This window comes from Lemur catta, chromosome 3, assembly GCF_020740605.2.
Source record: "Lemur catta isolate mLemCat1 chromosome 3, mLemCat1.pri, whole genome shotgun sequence".
In the NCBI taxonomy this organism is placed as follows: Eukaryota; Metazoa; Chordata; class Mammalia; order Primates; family Lemuridae; genus Lemur; species Lemur catta.
In genome coordinates, this window is record NC_059130.1 from 72384593 (window position 1) to 72400377 (window position 15785).

The window sequence follows — 15785 nt, forward strand, 5'->3', positions numbered from 1 at the left end:
AAATAGCATTTCATAGACCATTTGCCAGTTGTCTCTGATTGTCTGATTTATGCATATTTAAACTTATTTATAATAAACAACTTAGTTTTCTTAAGGGTAGATATTGTAACCTAGTTAAAAGGGGTTTTTAAATAGCATCTTAATCACCTGTAGTTTTGCAAATTGAAGTTAAATGAGTTTAATACCAGATAGCTATATAATAGAACAAACTAATATGAATTAAATAATGAAGCTTTCAACTTCTAATGAGAAATTAAAGAAAGTAGTTCTCATGTGAACTTTATAGTTCTTGATCAGTATTTAAATTCAATTTGTCAGTTTCTATAAAGAATAAAAATCTTGATGGGATTTTGATTAAGATGGTGTTGAATCTATAGATAAAACAATTTCTACATAAAAGCCTGCTTATTTTTTTTTAATTAAACTTTGTATTTTTAAATAATTGTAAATTCACATATAGTTGTAAAAAATAGTACAAAGAGATTATATGTATACCTCACTCAGTTTCTCCCAGTGGATACATCTTGCCAAACTGTAGTACAATATCACAACCAGTATATTGGCATTTATAGTCAAGACTATAGATGATAGGCGATAGAACAGTTCTATCACCATAGGATCCCTTATGTTCCTCTTTTATAGGCATATCTGCTGTCCCCTTACCCCCTCTCTGACCCTTACCCCTGGCAACTACTAATGTCTTCCTCCATTGGCACAGTGGAATTATATGATATGTAATGTTTTGAAATTGCCTTTTTTAGCCGGGTGCGGTGGCTCACGCCTGTAATCCTAGCCCTCTGGGAGGCTGAGGTGGGTGGATCGCTCAAGGTCAGGAGTTCGAGACCAGCCTGAGCGAGACCTCATCTGTACTAAAAATAGAAATAAATTATCTGGCCAACTAAAAATATATATAGAAAAAATTAGCCAGGCATGGTGGCGCATGCCTGTAGTCCCAGCTACTCGGGAGGCTGAGGCAAGGCAGTAGGATCACTTAAGCCCAGGAGTTTGAGGTTGCTGTGAGCTAGGCAGACGCCACGGCACTCACTCTAGCCCGGGCAACAAAGTGAGACTCTGTCTCAAAAAAAAAAAAAAAAAAAAAGAAATTGCCTTTTTCCCCCCACTCAGCATAATTTCCTGGACATTCATCCAAGTTGTTTGTATCAATAGTTTGTTTCTTTTATTGCTGGGTAGTATTCCATGGTATCAGTGTACCACAGTTTGTTTAACCATTCATCTGTTGAAGAACATCTGGGTTGTTTCCAGTTTGGGGGAATTACGAATTAAGCTGCAATAACATTCATGGATGGGGTTTTGTGTGAACATAACATAAGTCTTCATTTCTCTGGGGTAAATGCCCAAGAGTACAATAGCTGTGTCATATGGTAGTTGAATGTTTAATCTTATAAGAGACTGCCAAAATGTTTTGCCATTTTATATTCCCACCAGCAGTGTATGAATGATACTGTTTTTCTGCATACTTGCCAGCTTTTGGTATTGTCATTATTTTCTGTTTTACCCATTCTGATAGTGTATAATGTTATCTCATTATGAGCCTAATTGCATTTTCATAATGGCTAATAATATTGAATATTGGCCTTTTCATGTGCTTATTTGCCATCTGTACATCCTCTTCAGTTACATGTCTCTTCATGTCTTTTGTCCTTTTTGTGCTTGGGTTGTTTTTTTTTTTTAACTGTTGAGTTTTCAAAGGTCTTTTTATATTCTGGATGCTAGTTTTTTTTTTTTTTTTTTTGAGACAGAGTGTCACTTTGTTGCCCCGGCTAGAGTGCCGTGGCCTCAGCCTAGCTCACAGCAACCTCAAACTCCTAGGCTTAAGCAATCCTACTGCCTCAGCCTCCCGAGTAGCTGGGACTACAGGCATGCGCCACCATGCCCGGCTAATGTTTTCTATATATATTTTAGTTGGCCAGATAATTTCTTTCTATTTTTTTTAGTAGAGACGGGGTCTCGCTCTTGCTCAGGCTGGTCTCGAACTCCTGACCTCGAGTGATCCACCCACCTCGGCCTCCCAGAGTGCTAGGATTATAGGCGTGAGCCACCACGCCCGGCCTGGATGCTAGTTCTTTATCAGACATGTGTTTTGCAGATATTTCCTCCCACCCTGAGGCTTATCTTTTCATCTTCTTAAATGAGCCCTTCAGAGAGGAAAAGTTTATGATTTTGATGAGATCCAATTTATCAATTTTTGTTTTATGTCTCATGCCGAATCTAAGAACTCTGCCTAGCTCCAGGTTCCTAATAGTTTCTCCTATGTTTTTTCTGAAAGCTTTATAGTTTTGTATTTTACATTTAAGGACAGGAAACATTTTGAATTAATTTTGTAGGTGATATAAGATTTAAGTCAAGGTTTATTTTTTTGCTTTGGATACCCAGTTGCTCCAACATCATTTTTGGAAAAGGCTGTCCCTTCTCTATCGTATTACCTGCTGGGATTTTTATTGAGATGGTATTGAATCTATAGATCAAATTGGGGAGAATTGATATCTTAACAATATTGAATATTCTGTTTGATGAACATGGTATATCTATCCATTTATTTAAGTTTGCTATAATTTCTCTCAGAAATATTTCTTAGTTTCTAGTATAAAAGTCTTTCACATATTTTATTAAATTTATCTCTAAATTGTTCATATTTTTTGATGCTGCCATAAAATATATTATTTTTAAATTTCATTTTCCAGTTGTTTATTCGTGGTGTATAAAAATACATATGATTTTTTTACATAGCTACATTTATATATTAGTTCTATAGTCTTTTGTGGCTTTCTTAGGATTTTCTACACATGTTCATGTCAGGTAATAAAGATAGTTTTGCTTTTTTCTTGCCAATCCCTATACCTTTTATTTGTTTTTCTTATTACTAACCTGGAAGGTAACACCAACATAATAATGAATAAAATGGTAAGAACAGATGCGCATGCCGTTTTTCTCATCTTAGAAAAGACTTTTTTATAGTAGTGTTAATTTTTTAAAAATCATTATATTATTTTTTAACTTAAGTAATTTATTAAGAATTGCTGAGAGCTATGATTATGTTGTCAGCTTTGTAATCCTTTTAAGATTATATTTTTAATTGTTTTAGATTAAAGAAAATATGTCTCATATAATATATTGTTAGAGAAGAATTGAAGAATTACATTTGAGAATCTTTTTTGGAGCTCAATTATAAATCTTTAGAAGAAATTTAAAGAAAATAGTAATTCTATCAGATATTCATCAATATATGTGATTTGGTTGAATCAGGTAAGGTACAGGATACAAGAACAACAAAATAGAATTGATAAGTGTAATTATAAAAAAGATACCAATAGCTGTGTATTGTTTTTTTTCTCTTAGACACAGAATTTAACACAAGGAAAGCAGCATGGAACTGATGATATCAGTTTATATATATTCAACAGTGGGCATTAAAGGAGAAAAGAAATATTTGTATGTATTTTGTTAATAATTTTAGGAGTACAGTTCTTTTAAACCTACATAAGAAGCTTTTTAGGAAAGGTATATGTAAGTTTAACTTGTAAAGGTAAACAATAGGGGGTCAATGACGAGAGATCTATCAAATTTAAGAGACATTGCCATTTTAATGGTGAATTAGATTTAAAATCTTAACAGTTTTAAAGACATTATAAACCAAATGGAAAATTAATGGCTTTTAGGTCACAGCTGGCAATATGAAAGTGAATCAGGTATGAAAATAGACATATATGAACTTACAAGTCAGGGTGAAATGTGGGTTACTCAGATGTATGTATTTAATTAGTGACAGTTATGTACAAAGCATTGTATTTTACTGGACAATAGTGAAGGATTCTCCAGTGGCCTAGTCTGAGTTGAGTTCCATAAACTCAAATTCAGCTTCTACAGGTTAAAAACTGATTTTATATTCACTTCAACAAGTTTTTCTTTATTATTTACATTGGCTTAAAAACACGAGTTGTTAGCATGGACTTTGTGTTAAGTACTTTCCTTATTTCATTATTACAGTGACCTGAAGAGATGAGTGCTATTGCCCCATTGTATAGAAAGGAAATTGATGTTTAAAGAAGTTAATTTCTCTGAAATCACAAAGCTAGAGTAGTAAAGATGGGCTTTCATTTTTAGTTACCTGACCACAAGCCTGTTCTTCCTCTTAAGTATTTTATTTCCCAGTCTGTCTTTGTTATAGTCTTTTTTTTCTTTATATCCAAATGTTTTAACTTGTTTTAGGAATTTTTTCAAAATATTGGGAAGTTGAATTTGGGAAAGAGTGAGGAAAACCTTAAGAAATAATCCTTGAAAAGATGCTATTGGTAAATCTTGTAAAAAATCAATAGGACACATGGTAGTAAAATATATATTTTTGGCTTTGGAGCATTATTGAAAGTTTCAGAAACCTAGAAAATATATATGATTTCTTATTCTTTTCAAAAGACATGACAATACTACATTTAAAAGCCATATAGTAAGGATTGGGAGAGATTTGTTAAAGATACAAAATTACAGGCAGGGTGTGGTGGCTCACCTGTAATCCTAGCACTCTGGGAAGCCAAGACGGGAGGATTGCTTTAGGTCAGGAGTTCAAGACCAGCCTCAGCAAAAGCAAGACCCTCTCTACTAAAAATAGCAAGAAATTGGCCAGACAACTAAAAATAGAAAAAAAAATTATAGCCGGGCGTGGTGGCGCATGCCTGTAGCCTCAGCTACTCAGGAAGCTGAGGCAGGAGGTTGCTCTGAGCTGGGCTGACACCCTCACACTCTATACCCTGGGCAACAGAGTGCTGTCTCAAAAAAACAAAAAAAAAAAGATACAAAATTACAGCTAGATAGGAGGAATAAGTTTTAGTATTCCTACACCACTGTAGGATGACCATAACAATAATATATAGTTTCGAATAGCTAGAAGGAAGATATTGAATGTTCCCAACACAAAGAAATGATAAATGTTTGAGATGATTGATACGCTGATTACCGTGATCACCACACATTATCTGTATCAAAACATCACTATGTAATCCATGAATATGTACGATTACTGTTTGTCAATTAAAAAAAAAATTTAAAGCCACGTTTTAATAGAAGTTCAGTTCTTTTTTTTTTTTAAGAAGTTCAGTTCTTAAAAATAAATCTTAGTCCTTTTCAGAATGAATTTATATTCTTTATTGTAAATGAATAGCTTTTTGGCTTCTTGGTTTTTTTATTTCCAACCAAATATTTCTTTTAATTTCTGTAAGAAATGGCTTATAGGTAGCATGTAGGAGGAATTATTTGCCATTTGAATACTTTTGCTGTGCCTTCTCCTTTTTTCTTCCTTTTTAGATGTCGTTCTAGTATTTAGTATATATTTTTGACCTTTTTTATAGCAAAATTTGAGTGCTCAGAAAGTCTCCAAGTCATGGATACTTGTTCCTGCATTGTTAGTACTTTTCCCCTCTCCTTGTTCTAACCAGTTATTGTTGGAGGAGGGAACTTTGCTCCATTTATAACTTAGAGTCACTGATAAAAGCATTTATTGTGCCAACTATATGTTCAGAATATTGAGTTAAGCCCTATTAGTGATTATGAATTATATATATATATAACATCTAAATAGGAATGAATAGATATAAAATACATGAATATCTTAAACTTCCAGAAACTTTTACCATATGAAATATTAGAATAATCGCAAACTGTCCAGGCTCAGTGGCTCAGGCCTGTAATCCTAGCACTCTGGGTGGCCAAGGTGGGAGGATAGCTTGAGGTCAGGAGTTAAAGACCAGCCTGAGCAAGAGTGAGACCCCATCTCTACAAAAAATACAAAAATTAGCTAGGCGTGGTGTAGTATGTGCCCGTAGTCCCAGCTACTTGGGCGTCTGAGGCAGTAGGATCGCCTGAGCCGAGAAGTTTGAGGTTGCAGTGAGCTATAATGATGCCACTGCACTCTAGCCCTGGTGACAGAGGGAAACCCTGTCTCAAAAAAAAAAAAAAAAAAAGGATAACAGCAAACCTAGAAATCAAGTATTTCCTATAAAATTCAAGAAAAGCAGTCATCAGAGTTTTTACATTTAATTGTGAGGGAAAGGATTGAACAAGGCATTTTAGTTACAGAGCTGATTGACTTGGCAGAGTAACATGAAAAAGTTATCATGTATCTTGTGGCAACCTCATGTCTTCCTGTTGGTTAGATAGCCATGGCATCAGTAGAGAAGGGGCACCTGAAGGATTCAGCTAGAAGTGTCAGTATGTAATAAAGGACCAATTAGAATAAACATAAACTAGAAAATATATTATTAGAATATAATAATTGATATTTATAATGATGAGGTAAAGTGCCCAATAAAAGGTTAAATTATATTCATTATAGTCTCTTTACTAAGATGGGAGATGTATAATATACCATTTAGAAAGAATTCTGTTGGAACAGTATAAATTTATTTAGAGAAGTTTATTCCCAGAAAAATATAATGATGTGACATGCCATATCATCTAATCATGTGGCAAATGTGTCTTAATTATGAAAATGCAAAACATATATATATATAAATCATATATATTAATAGAGATTTGGGTGGAGATGGGATTAGTCTTTGCTGTGGCTCTGGGCTGGAGCAGCAACCTTTAATTTTTCCAGCTGTTTTCTCTAAAATTACAGGTTCTGTTAACGTGTGTCTCTCTGCTTTCTAGTATATCATTAGATACTATTTTATCTAATGTTTTACCATAGCCTTTATGAGAGTCACTAACTAGATTTTAAGCCTTTTTGTCATTCTGCTGATAGGCCACTGCTATATAACATAGTATTATGTATAATATCTCACTGTATTTATTAAACTTAGTATTGGTTATGATATAAATTTGGCTGCTTATAAGAAATTCCAGGCCTAGTGTGGTTGCTCAAGCCTGTAATCCCAGGACTTTGGGAGGCCAAGGCCGAAGGATTGCATGAGGCCAGGAGTTTGGGACAAGCTTGGGCAACATAGCGAAACCTTGTCTCTGTAAAAACAAAATTTTTAAAACTTAGCTGGGCCTGGTGCCTCAGCCTGTAGTTCTAGCTACTCGGGAGGCTGAGGTGGGAAGATCATTTGAGCGCAGGAGTTCAAGATTGCAGTGAGCTATGATCATACCACTGTACTTTAGCCTGAGTGACCAAGTAAGACCCTATCTCTAAAAAAGGAAAAGAAATTCCAAAATAATGGTGACTTAACCAAGATAGAAGTTTATTTTTCTCTCATGTAAATATCTGAGTTTGTGTGGTTTTTCTGTTCTGTGGATTAATCTCAGACCTAGCCCTTTTTTGGGTCTTATTTCTCTGCCATTCCTAGGATGTGGTCCTTATCCACATGGTATAACATGATTTATTGCGAGTTTCATATTCCAGCCAGCAGAAATAGTAATTAGGAAGGAGAAGGCATGCCTGTTGTGTTTGAGGACCCATTCAAAAGTTACACACATCACTCTGCTTACATCTCATTGGTTAGAATTTAGTCACATGGTAACAACTAGCTGCAAGGATGACTAGAAAAGAAATACTTATTCTGAGAAGTCATATGTTCAGCCAGAAATTTAGAAGCGAAGTTCTTTTACACAGAAGAATGAGAGAATAAATACTGGGGAAACAACTAGAAGTCTCTGACATCTCATCAGTGGATATGTACCTGGAACTTCAGTTACCATGTAAACATTAGTAACTGTCACCCACATATATAACTTCAACTCTGACCTTTCTCCACATCACATCTATATAGTGCTTTTGCCTGTCTTCACTTGGGTAAACACAGGTATCTAAAATTTAGTATGTATAAATCTGATCAAAAATTTTTGTTCCTTTTTCTTCTTCCTATTTTCTCTGTCTTGGATAGTGGCGCCATTATTTCCTCATGCCAGCAACTTGAAATTTTTCCTTAGACTTCTTAGCTTTCCTCTTACTTCTGTATCTGATCAATCACAAAGTCCTAACGATCTCTTAAATCTATTTATCTCCATCCGTTTCCAAATAGCATGCCCTTATCATATTTCATTTGGATTACTGAGGTAATTTCCTAATTTATACACTGCTACCAGAATGATCACCCTGAAACAGATTAAACCAGGTAATGCCTATGCTCAATAACTAAAATATGTAGAGTACCGGTTAAGCACTGTACATTTAACGCATTTTTATCCTCACAATAACCATGTGTGAGGTCATACAGTTGACTAAACTGAGGCAAAATAGATTGAATAATTTATCCACAGTCAGCTAGTAATTGGCAAATCCAGGATTTGATCACTCTGGCTCCAAAATTTCTGTTTTAACCACTACATTATATTGTACAAAATACTTGACTGTCCATTGCTTCCTGAGTAAAGTACAATCTACTTCATACACAAAACCCTTTCAAACTACTCTTTCTCGTCGGTGTCTGGCCACTTACCCTTGTCTCTTACTACTAAAATTTCATGTATGCTATTCATACAACTAGACACGCTGCAGCTGCAATTTCTCGGTATATCGTGTTTTTTCTCACCATTGTGTTTTCCCTAGTTTCCTGCAACTGGTTATTCTGTTCAGGAGTTCTTTTAGACTCCTCTGCTCAGGACTCATTAGTCCACATCTTCTGGCTACCCCATTCTGAATCAGAAACCCCTTCTGTGTGCATTTATGTCATCCTCTAGGTCTTCTATCGTAACTCCTATTACCCTGAATAGTAATTATCTATTTTTTGTATGTTTCTTTGTAAGCTTCTCAAGAAAAAGAGTGGTGTCTTTCCTATTGCCTGATACTCCAAAACTGTTAGTTTCCTTCATTCCCACATCTTTCTACTGCTACTCAAAGATCATCAGTGATTTCTAACCAACAAAATCTAAGGCCTTTTTTTTCAGGCTTCTTTCTCTTTAATGTCTCTGTAGTATGATATTGAAACAGTCTTTTGGCCTTAACGATTCTGTAGGGGAGGCTCAACTTTACCTCTACCAAACTTAGTTCTTAGTTGGGATGGCCCCTTGTAACAAAAGACAGTTTAATAAGAGAAAAGCAAACAAATTTTTTAATGCATGCAGCAGATACTTCGTGGGAGAAACTTCAGTGAAAAGTAATTCAAAACAGTGGCTTAGAACTCCATTTATATAGCATCTTCACACAAAGAACAATAAATTTGTAAAGAAATGACAGGACAAAGGAAAGTGGTTTTAGGTTTCCAAGGGTAGGAAACTGTGGGAAGGTAAATAAAATATATGGGGGGAAACTAATGGAGTAAGCTTTGCTTGCAGATTCCTCTGGTGCTATCGCGGGGCTAGTAAGAAACAGTCTAGAATTGTCTCTAGTGGAGGAGAATTTATATCCTATCTTTAGGCAGAAAAGGGGGAGGAGGATAGAGAAAGCTTTTCCTCTCATTTGCTGCTTGTTAATTGCCTTCAGCTCAAAAATAATTTTTATATCTGAGAGATATTTTCAGTTGACATTCTAGTTTAATACTTTGGTGCTCTCATTTTTCTTTTACTTATCTGGATCCTTTATTTCTCCTTTTGTCCTAACTGTATTTTTTAGGAGTCAGTTATCAGCCCTCCATTTTCTTATTTCTCATCTTGTCAGAGAATTCCTTTTCTTTCTATAATTACCCTCTAGGAACTTCCCAATATATAAAAATTACTTACTGAATCTTTTATTCTGTGCCAGGCCTTAAGCTCTTTACATATGTTATCTCCTTTAATTTTTAACTATGAGAATACGGTAGGCTATCTTCTCATTTTTTAAGTGAGTTAAATTGGCATAATAGAAAGTAACTTGCCCAAATTCACTAGAGCTAGGATCCTAACTCAGTTTTGTGTCTTAAAAATCCTTGATTTTCACCTGGTGTGATGGCTCAAGCCAGTAATCCCACCACTTTGGGAGGCTGAGGTGGGAGGATCCTTTGAGGCCAGGAGTTTGAGACCAGCCTGGGCAGCATAGCAAGACCCCTTCTCTACAAAAAATGTTTTAAAAAATTTAGCCAGTCATAATGGCATGTGCTTGTGATCCCAGCTACTTGGGAGGCTGAAATGAGAGGATCTGCTTGAGCCCAGGAGTTCCAGGCTGCAGTGAGCTATGATCATGCCACTACTCCAGCCTGGGTGACAGAGTAAGACCCTGTCTTAAAAAAAAAAAAATAATCCTTGATTTTAACAGCTCTGATATACTGCCTGTTAACATCTCACATTCATTATATCCAAAACTATACTCCTCTGAATGGGACCCTCCCTGATGTTATTATTTTTCTTGTTATTTATGATACTTGTTGTGTTATTTTTTCCTTAGGAATTTTCAATTTCCACTTTCACTCCCTAGTTTAGTTCCTTATTGCCAGTTGATCCTATAGTGATTTAAATTCATATTTAACAAAGACACAGTGGAAGTTTTAAAATGTGACCTTTGTGATCTTCATCATCTATTGTTGATCTTCCTTTTGAACTTCTCTCTCGGCTTCAAATAAATGAGTCTACTTGTGTTTTTTTTACCTGTAATGCTCCCTGTTTTTAAAATACTTTTTATTTTATCTTCATTTATATATTAGGTCCAATCACATAGTTTTGGTTTATTATCCATAGAAGATTGTCATCTTTCCTGAACATCTGTGTTTTCTATAATTTCATTTGGCCTTTAAACATATATTATTTCATATTTCTAGTTAACTGTTCATGAGCATATTTTTTTTCTTTCCAACTGAATTACAAGTTCCTTGAAGTCAGAATTAGTTCTTATACTTCTCTGTAGCTCCCATGTTCAGCATCTAGCATTAATGCCAGGAACATTTTAGATGACTGAAACATTGAATGAATGGATATTATTACTTTGATACTTGTCTTATTGGAATTTAGAAAAAAATTGATACAAATATTACCAGTAGAGCTTAAATCACCATGGAACTATCTTAGAAGGAACCTCTTCAAGAATTGTAAATTAAGAGATTAAGTAGACTGGTAGTTTAAATAGTTCACTGGAAGCTTTAATTTTATATTTTAAAAAATATAACATTTTTCTTTCATTATTTCTCCCCAACCCCTTCTTTTTTATTTTTTGGCAGCCGGTTCGAAGACAGTCCCTTACCCCGCCTCCTCAGAACACTATTACATGGGAAGAATATATATCTGCTGAAAATGGAAAGTAAGGGGTTTCTTTGGTTTATGTGTTCTTTAGTTTTTAGAAAGAATAAAAGCTGTAAAAACTGAGTATGTGACTACTTGGATGTAATAATTAAAGAGAGAATTATTGGTGTAATTTTGTCTGAATATTTAATTTAACTTTTAAAAATATGGATCAAGCATGATGAGAGTGGAGTATCCCAAATTATGCACAGTCTTTGAATAAGGTTATAGAGCCGCCTTCTACATCCCTCCTGCCAATTTACGCACACCAAAAAAACTATAAAAGACATTGTTCTAAGGAAATACAATGTAGGGAATTGCCCAATGCAGTTGCATATTTGAGATTTCCCATTGTATGGTAAACTTTTGTAGTTCATGATTATCCTGATTCTTTAGCATGGTGTGTAAGGGCATTCACTATTTGTCTCCTCATTGCCTTTCCAAGCTCATCTCTTGTCATTTTTTTTGTTTATTTGTTTTAGCCTACAGTAGACTACATCCCACCATTCTTCCATAGGACCTTTGCTTAACATTTGTTACTAACATTTAGTGGAGTACCTAGCATATAGCTTGTACTCAGCACATACTTATTGACTAAAAGAATAATGAATGAATAATATAAGTGTTTATTTTGAATGAATGAGTAATTAAAGTTTATTCTTGCCAACCATTATTTCATTTTGGTGGATAATAAAATATTACTTTCCCTCTTCTGTGTAGGAGGAAGCTGTCATCATTTTGTTTTTCTTATTGAAAGCTTTATTATATTTTTGTGACGTCTCCAAAATGTTTCTATCATAATATGTTACAGTGTTAAACAAAATTTGTGGGAGGCTGTTGATTTGAACTAGCCTCCTATACTAGGCTCCAACAGACCAGACCAATCCAGAATTTAGTTGCTTCTGCTAAGTGCACTGAACTTTGAAGTGGATCAGTTTTCCAAAAAAATAGAACATTATAGTCAACTTGAGTTAGCACAGTAAGGAAGTTCTCTCTGTTTTAATGCTGTAAGGAAAACAGCTTTGAAAGGACTAGATCGCTTTTTGTTCCCTGTTTCTGCTGTCTTCATCCCTTTTCAGTCTATAAAACCAGCCTCTTCTGCTCAGCTCATTGGAATACTCATTCTGTTTTATAGAACATGTTGTTCGCCTATGCTAGAATTACAAATAAAAGCCCCTTAGATCTTTAAACTAATTTTTAATAGTTTGTCTTTTGATAATAATTAATGTAAAATGCTTTATTCTTCATAATACTTTTTATTGATCAATGCTGACACTGTAGTAGACAGTAAAGGAGATTAAATTGAATAACTGACTTCAAAGATATACAGGGATACTTTTAAAGTTTGGGTTTTTTTTAGTGATTTTCTTTGTTCCTAAAAATAGTGATTGTTAAAATTATATTCAATGTGAAATTACTTGAGGTCTGATAATTTTTTCTTAAATGTTTTTGTTATTCATGTCTCATTTCTTATATTCATATTATTCCCTTTTAGCATAATTTTATTTCTATAGGTAAAGAAATTAAAATATGAATATCAATGGAAGATTAACAGATTTTTCTTAGGAAGATGATAGCCTATGGGAAAAATTTTCTGACATTTTCTTTTTTTTTTTCCATTTTAGAGCTCCTCATCTGGGTAGAGAGTTGGTGTGCAAAGAGAGTAAGAAAACGTTTAAAGCCACAATAGCCATGAGCCAGGAATTTCCCTTAGGGATTGAGTTGTAAGTTTGTTACTAACTATAGATGTTTATGACAGAAGCTATTAAACGCTAAAGACTATAATAATATTTACATGTGAGTGGTGCATTTGAGGCCTTTGAAATGTAAAAGCAAAGCAAAGTATGTGTACCCTTCTAGAAATTTTCTGGTTCACAAAAGTGTTAATTTTCATTATTTTAACCAGATAAATAGTTTTTTATAAACTATAAAAGTAATACATGAATACATGCTTATTTTTAAAAAGTCTAAAAGTATGGAAATTTATAGAACAAAAAGTGATAGTTTTCTCTTACAACATTAATAATGACTATACGGTATGTTTTTGTCTAGACTAATCTTGTTTTTGCATTTTTTTTAAATAAAAATGGTGGAATAATTGCTATTTTGTTCTGTGAGTTCCCTTTTTTCTTTTAAAAGTGAGTGTATCGTAAATTTCATACAGTAATTACATTTTTGTCCATCATATTCTTTTTGCTTGGTAATTTATAGTATTGATATACTGTCATTTTAATATTCCTCTACTGATAAACATTTTGATTATTTGTAGTTTGTCACCATGTTAAACAATATTGCAGTGAACATCTTGATTATATCCTTTCAAATCTGTACTCACCAGGTTTTCCTTTTAAAAGAAATCTAATTTGTTGCCCCTGAAGTAGGTTGGGGCAAAAAAAAAAAAAAAAGAAATTAATTTGGAGAGATGGGTGGAGTGAAGCTAAGCAGCTAGAGCTGACTGTGATAAAACTGTAGCTTTAAGCTCCTCATTAAAGTGGGGAAAGGGGGATGAATTAAAGTCCCAGACTGTCTTTTCTTACTAGTTCTTTCCCTTTCCAATCTGACCTAATACATTAAAAAAAATTGTCGGAGAAGAGAGCAGGACCCATATATTTCCAAGAAAGTCCATACGTGTAGCATATTACCTGACCTTGCCCCATACCCAGGATTTAGAAGAGCAGATAGAATGTTCTACACAGCCCTCAAGTTAGGTCAGAGAGAGATAAATCTCAGAAAATGTGCGAAGGGAGACAGCCACATGTACAAATCTGCTATAATTCATCATATCTAGGACCCAGTTGACTCAAAGATGCACCAATTTTATATTCTACTTATTAATAAAGAAGAAAACTGTGGCTAATTTTAAGATGCCATCAATTTTAGGATTTATCCCAATTTTAGATATGCTATTATGTGAAAAAAGGGTATCTTAGAATTTATAAAATGTGGCAATTGTAATCACTACACCTGAAAAAAATGAAATAAGGAACACAGCAGTAAATGCCAAATAATTCATTCTAGAATAAAAGACAAGAGGAAAATTCCCTCTTAATGCTACAGAAAAACAAACAAAAAACCTGCCACAAAAATGATCAGTAAACTAGATCATTCTAAGATGAGATGATAAAGCAGTAGAATGAAATGAAAAGGAGATTGTAAAGCTAAGGAAATAAATTGAACACTAAACAGCACTATTATAAAACAAGTACAATAGAAACAACAATGAACAGACTAGATGTGACTAAAGTTAAATTTTGACAGCTCATAGTGAATGCAGTAGAAAAAGAGATTGGAGAAACAATAGATATGGAGGACAAAGATGGTTCAATGTCAGAATAGCAATGGCTGTTCCATTTAAATAGAGAGTCTCCAAAATGTAACCAAAATAGTGTTCAAAATATGATAGAAGAAAATTTCTTTGTAATGAACTGAATCTGTAAGATAATATTAGGTTCCAAGAAAAATTGAAACAGAATGATTAGTAACAGAAATTATCCTGATTAAACTATTGGGCTTCAGTCAGGGGCTGTGGCTCACACCTGTAATCCCAGCACTTTGCATGGCCGAGACAGGAGGATTGCTTGAAGCCCACAGTTCATTACCAGCCTGGGCAACATAGTAAGACCCTGTCTCTACCCCCCCCCCAAAAAAAAAAGGAATAAACAATTGGGCTTCAATTGTTAGTACAGAAATCTAAAGACATACAGGCAGAAAAGGGGCAAAATCATCCTGGCCTTAAATTTTTTCATACATCTTGACATTTCTGAAGCAAAAAAAGTATGATCTGATAGTATGACTAACTGTCATGTGTGTATCAAGGCCACTAAAGATACTCTCAGACACAAAAGAGTTCAAGAAATATAGCAGCCTTAGGTCTTTTTTGAAAGACAAATACTACTACTTGAAAATGAAATCCATCCAAATGAAACATAAAAGAAGTTGTATAATAACTAGTGTGATACAGAATGCTAGGAGACATTATGAAATTGTAGTTCAGAGGGAAAGATAATGTGAAATTTTATGTAAGCTAAATTTCCCTTTAAATATAAAGGTAAGAAACACTTTTAGCAAATAGAAATCAAGAATATTAAGCATATAAGAGCCCTTCACACACATGATAGATTGTCAGTGAAAATCAGGCACCCACCAAAACATTTGTACCCCCATAATATTCTGAAATAAAAAAAAGAAAGGAAAAGACACCCCAAAAAAGGAAATCAAGTACCCAGTGATTCTAAATAAAAGAACTCAGAAATGTGTAGACTTGAGGAAGAAGACAGGTATAAGCCTTGAACCATTTAAGTATGGACCTAAAATCAAACAGTTATGCACAAATAAAAATTACAAACTGTGAGAGTAAAAAGAATAATAAAAAATTTATGACGAAGAAGATGTGTAATTTCCTCATCCTTACTATCTGGAAGTCAGAACTACTGTGTAAGTTTGAAGCATATGGTTAAAAAACAACATAAGGACACAAAGAAATAATTTCAACATGAAAACACTTTTTCTATTTTTCAGATTATTGAATGTTTTAGAAGTAATAGCTCCCTTCAAGCACTTTAACAAGCTTAGAGAATTTGTTCAGATGAAGCTTCCTCCAGGATTTCCTGTAAAATTAGGTAAGAGAAAAATTTAAGTGTAATTTTATTGTCTTTTAGAAATATTGAGCTGTTCATTAACATTTAATGAGAAATATGTTTTAAAGG

General features: G+C 34.0%; 1 protein-coding gene across 1 annotated transcript in view; it reads left to right on the forward strand.

Annotated features, from left to right (window-relative positions):
• ANKRD13C (ankyrin repeat domain 13C) overlaps positions 1–15785 on the forward strand; it is an 84207-nt gene that overhangs the window by 63645 nt on the left and 4777 nt on the right. Inside the window, exons 10-12 of the mRNA XM_045547754.1 lie at positions 11019–11098; positions 12705–12803; positions 15598–15698. Coding sequence (XP_045403710.1) covers positions 11019–11098; positions 12705–12803; positions 15598–15698 — 280 coding nt within the window. The remainder of the gene's footprint in view (positions 1–11018; positions 11099–12704; positions 12804–15597; positions 15699–15785) is intronic.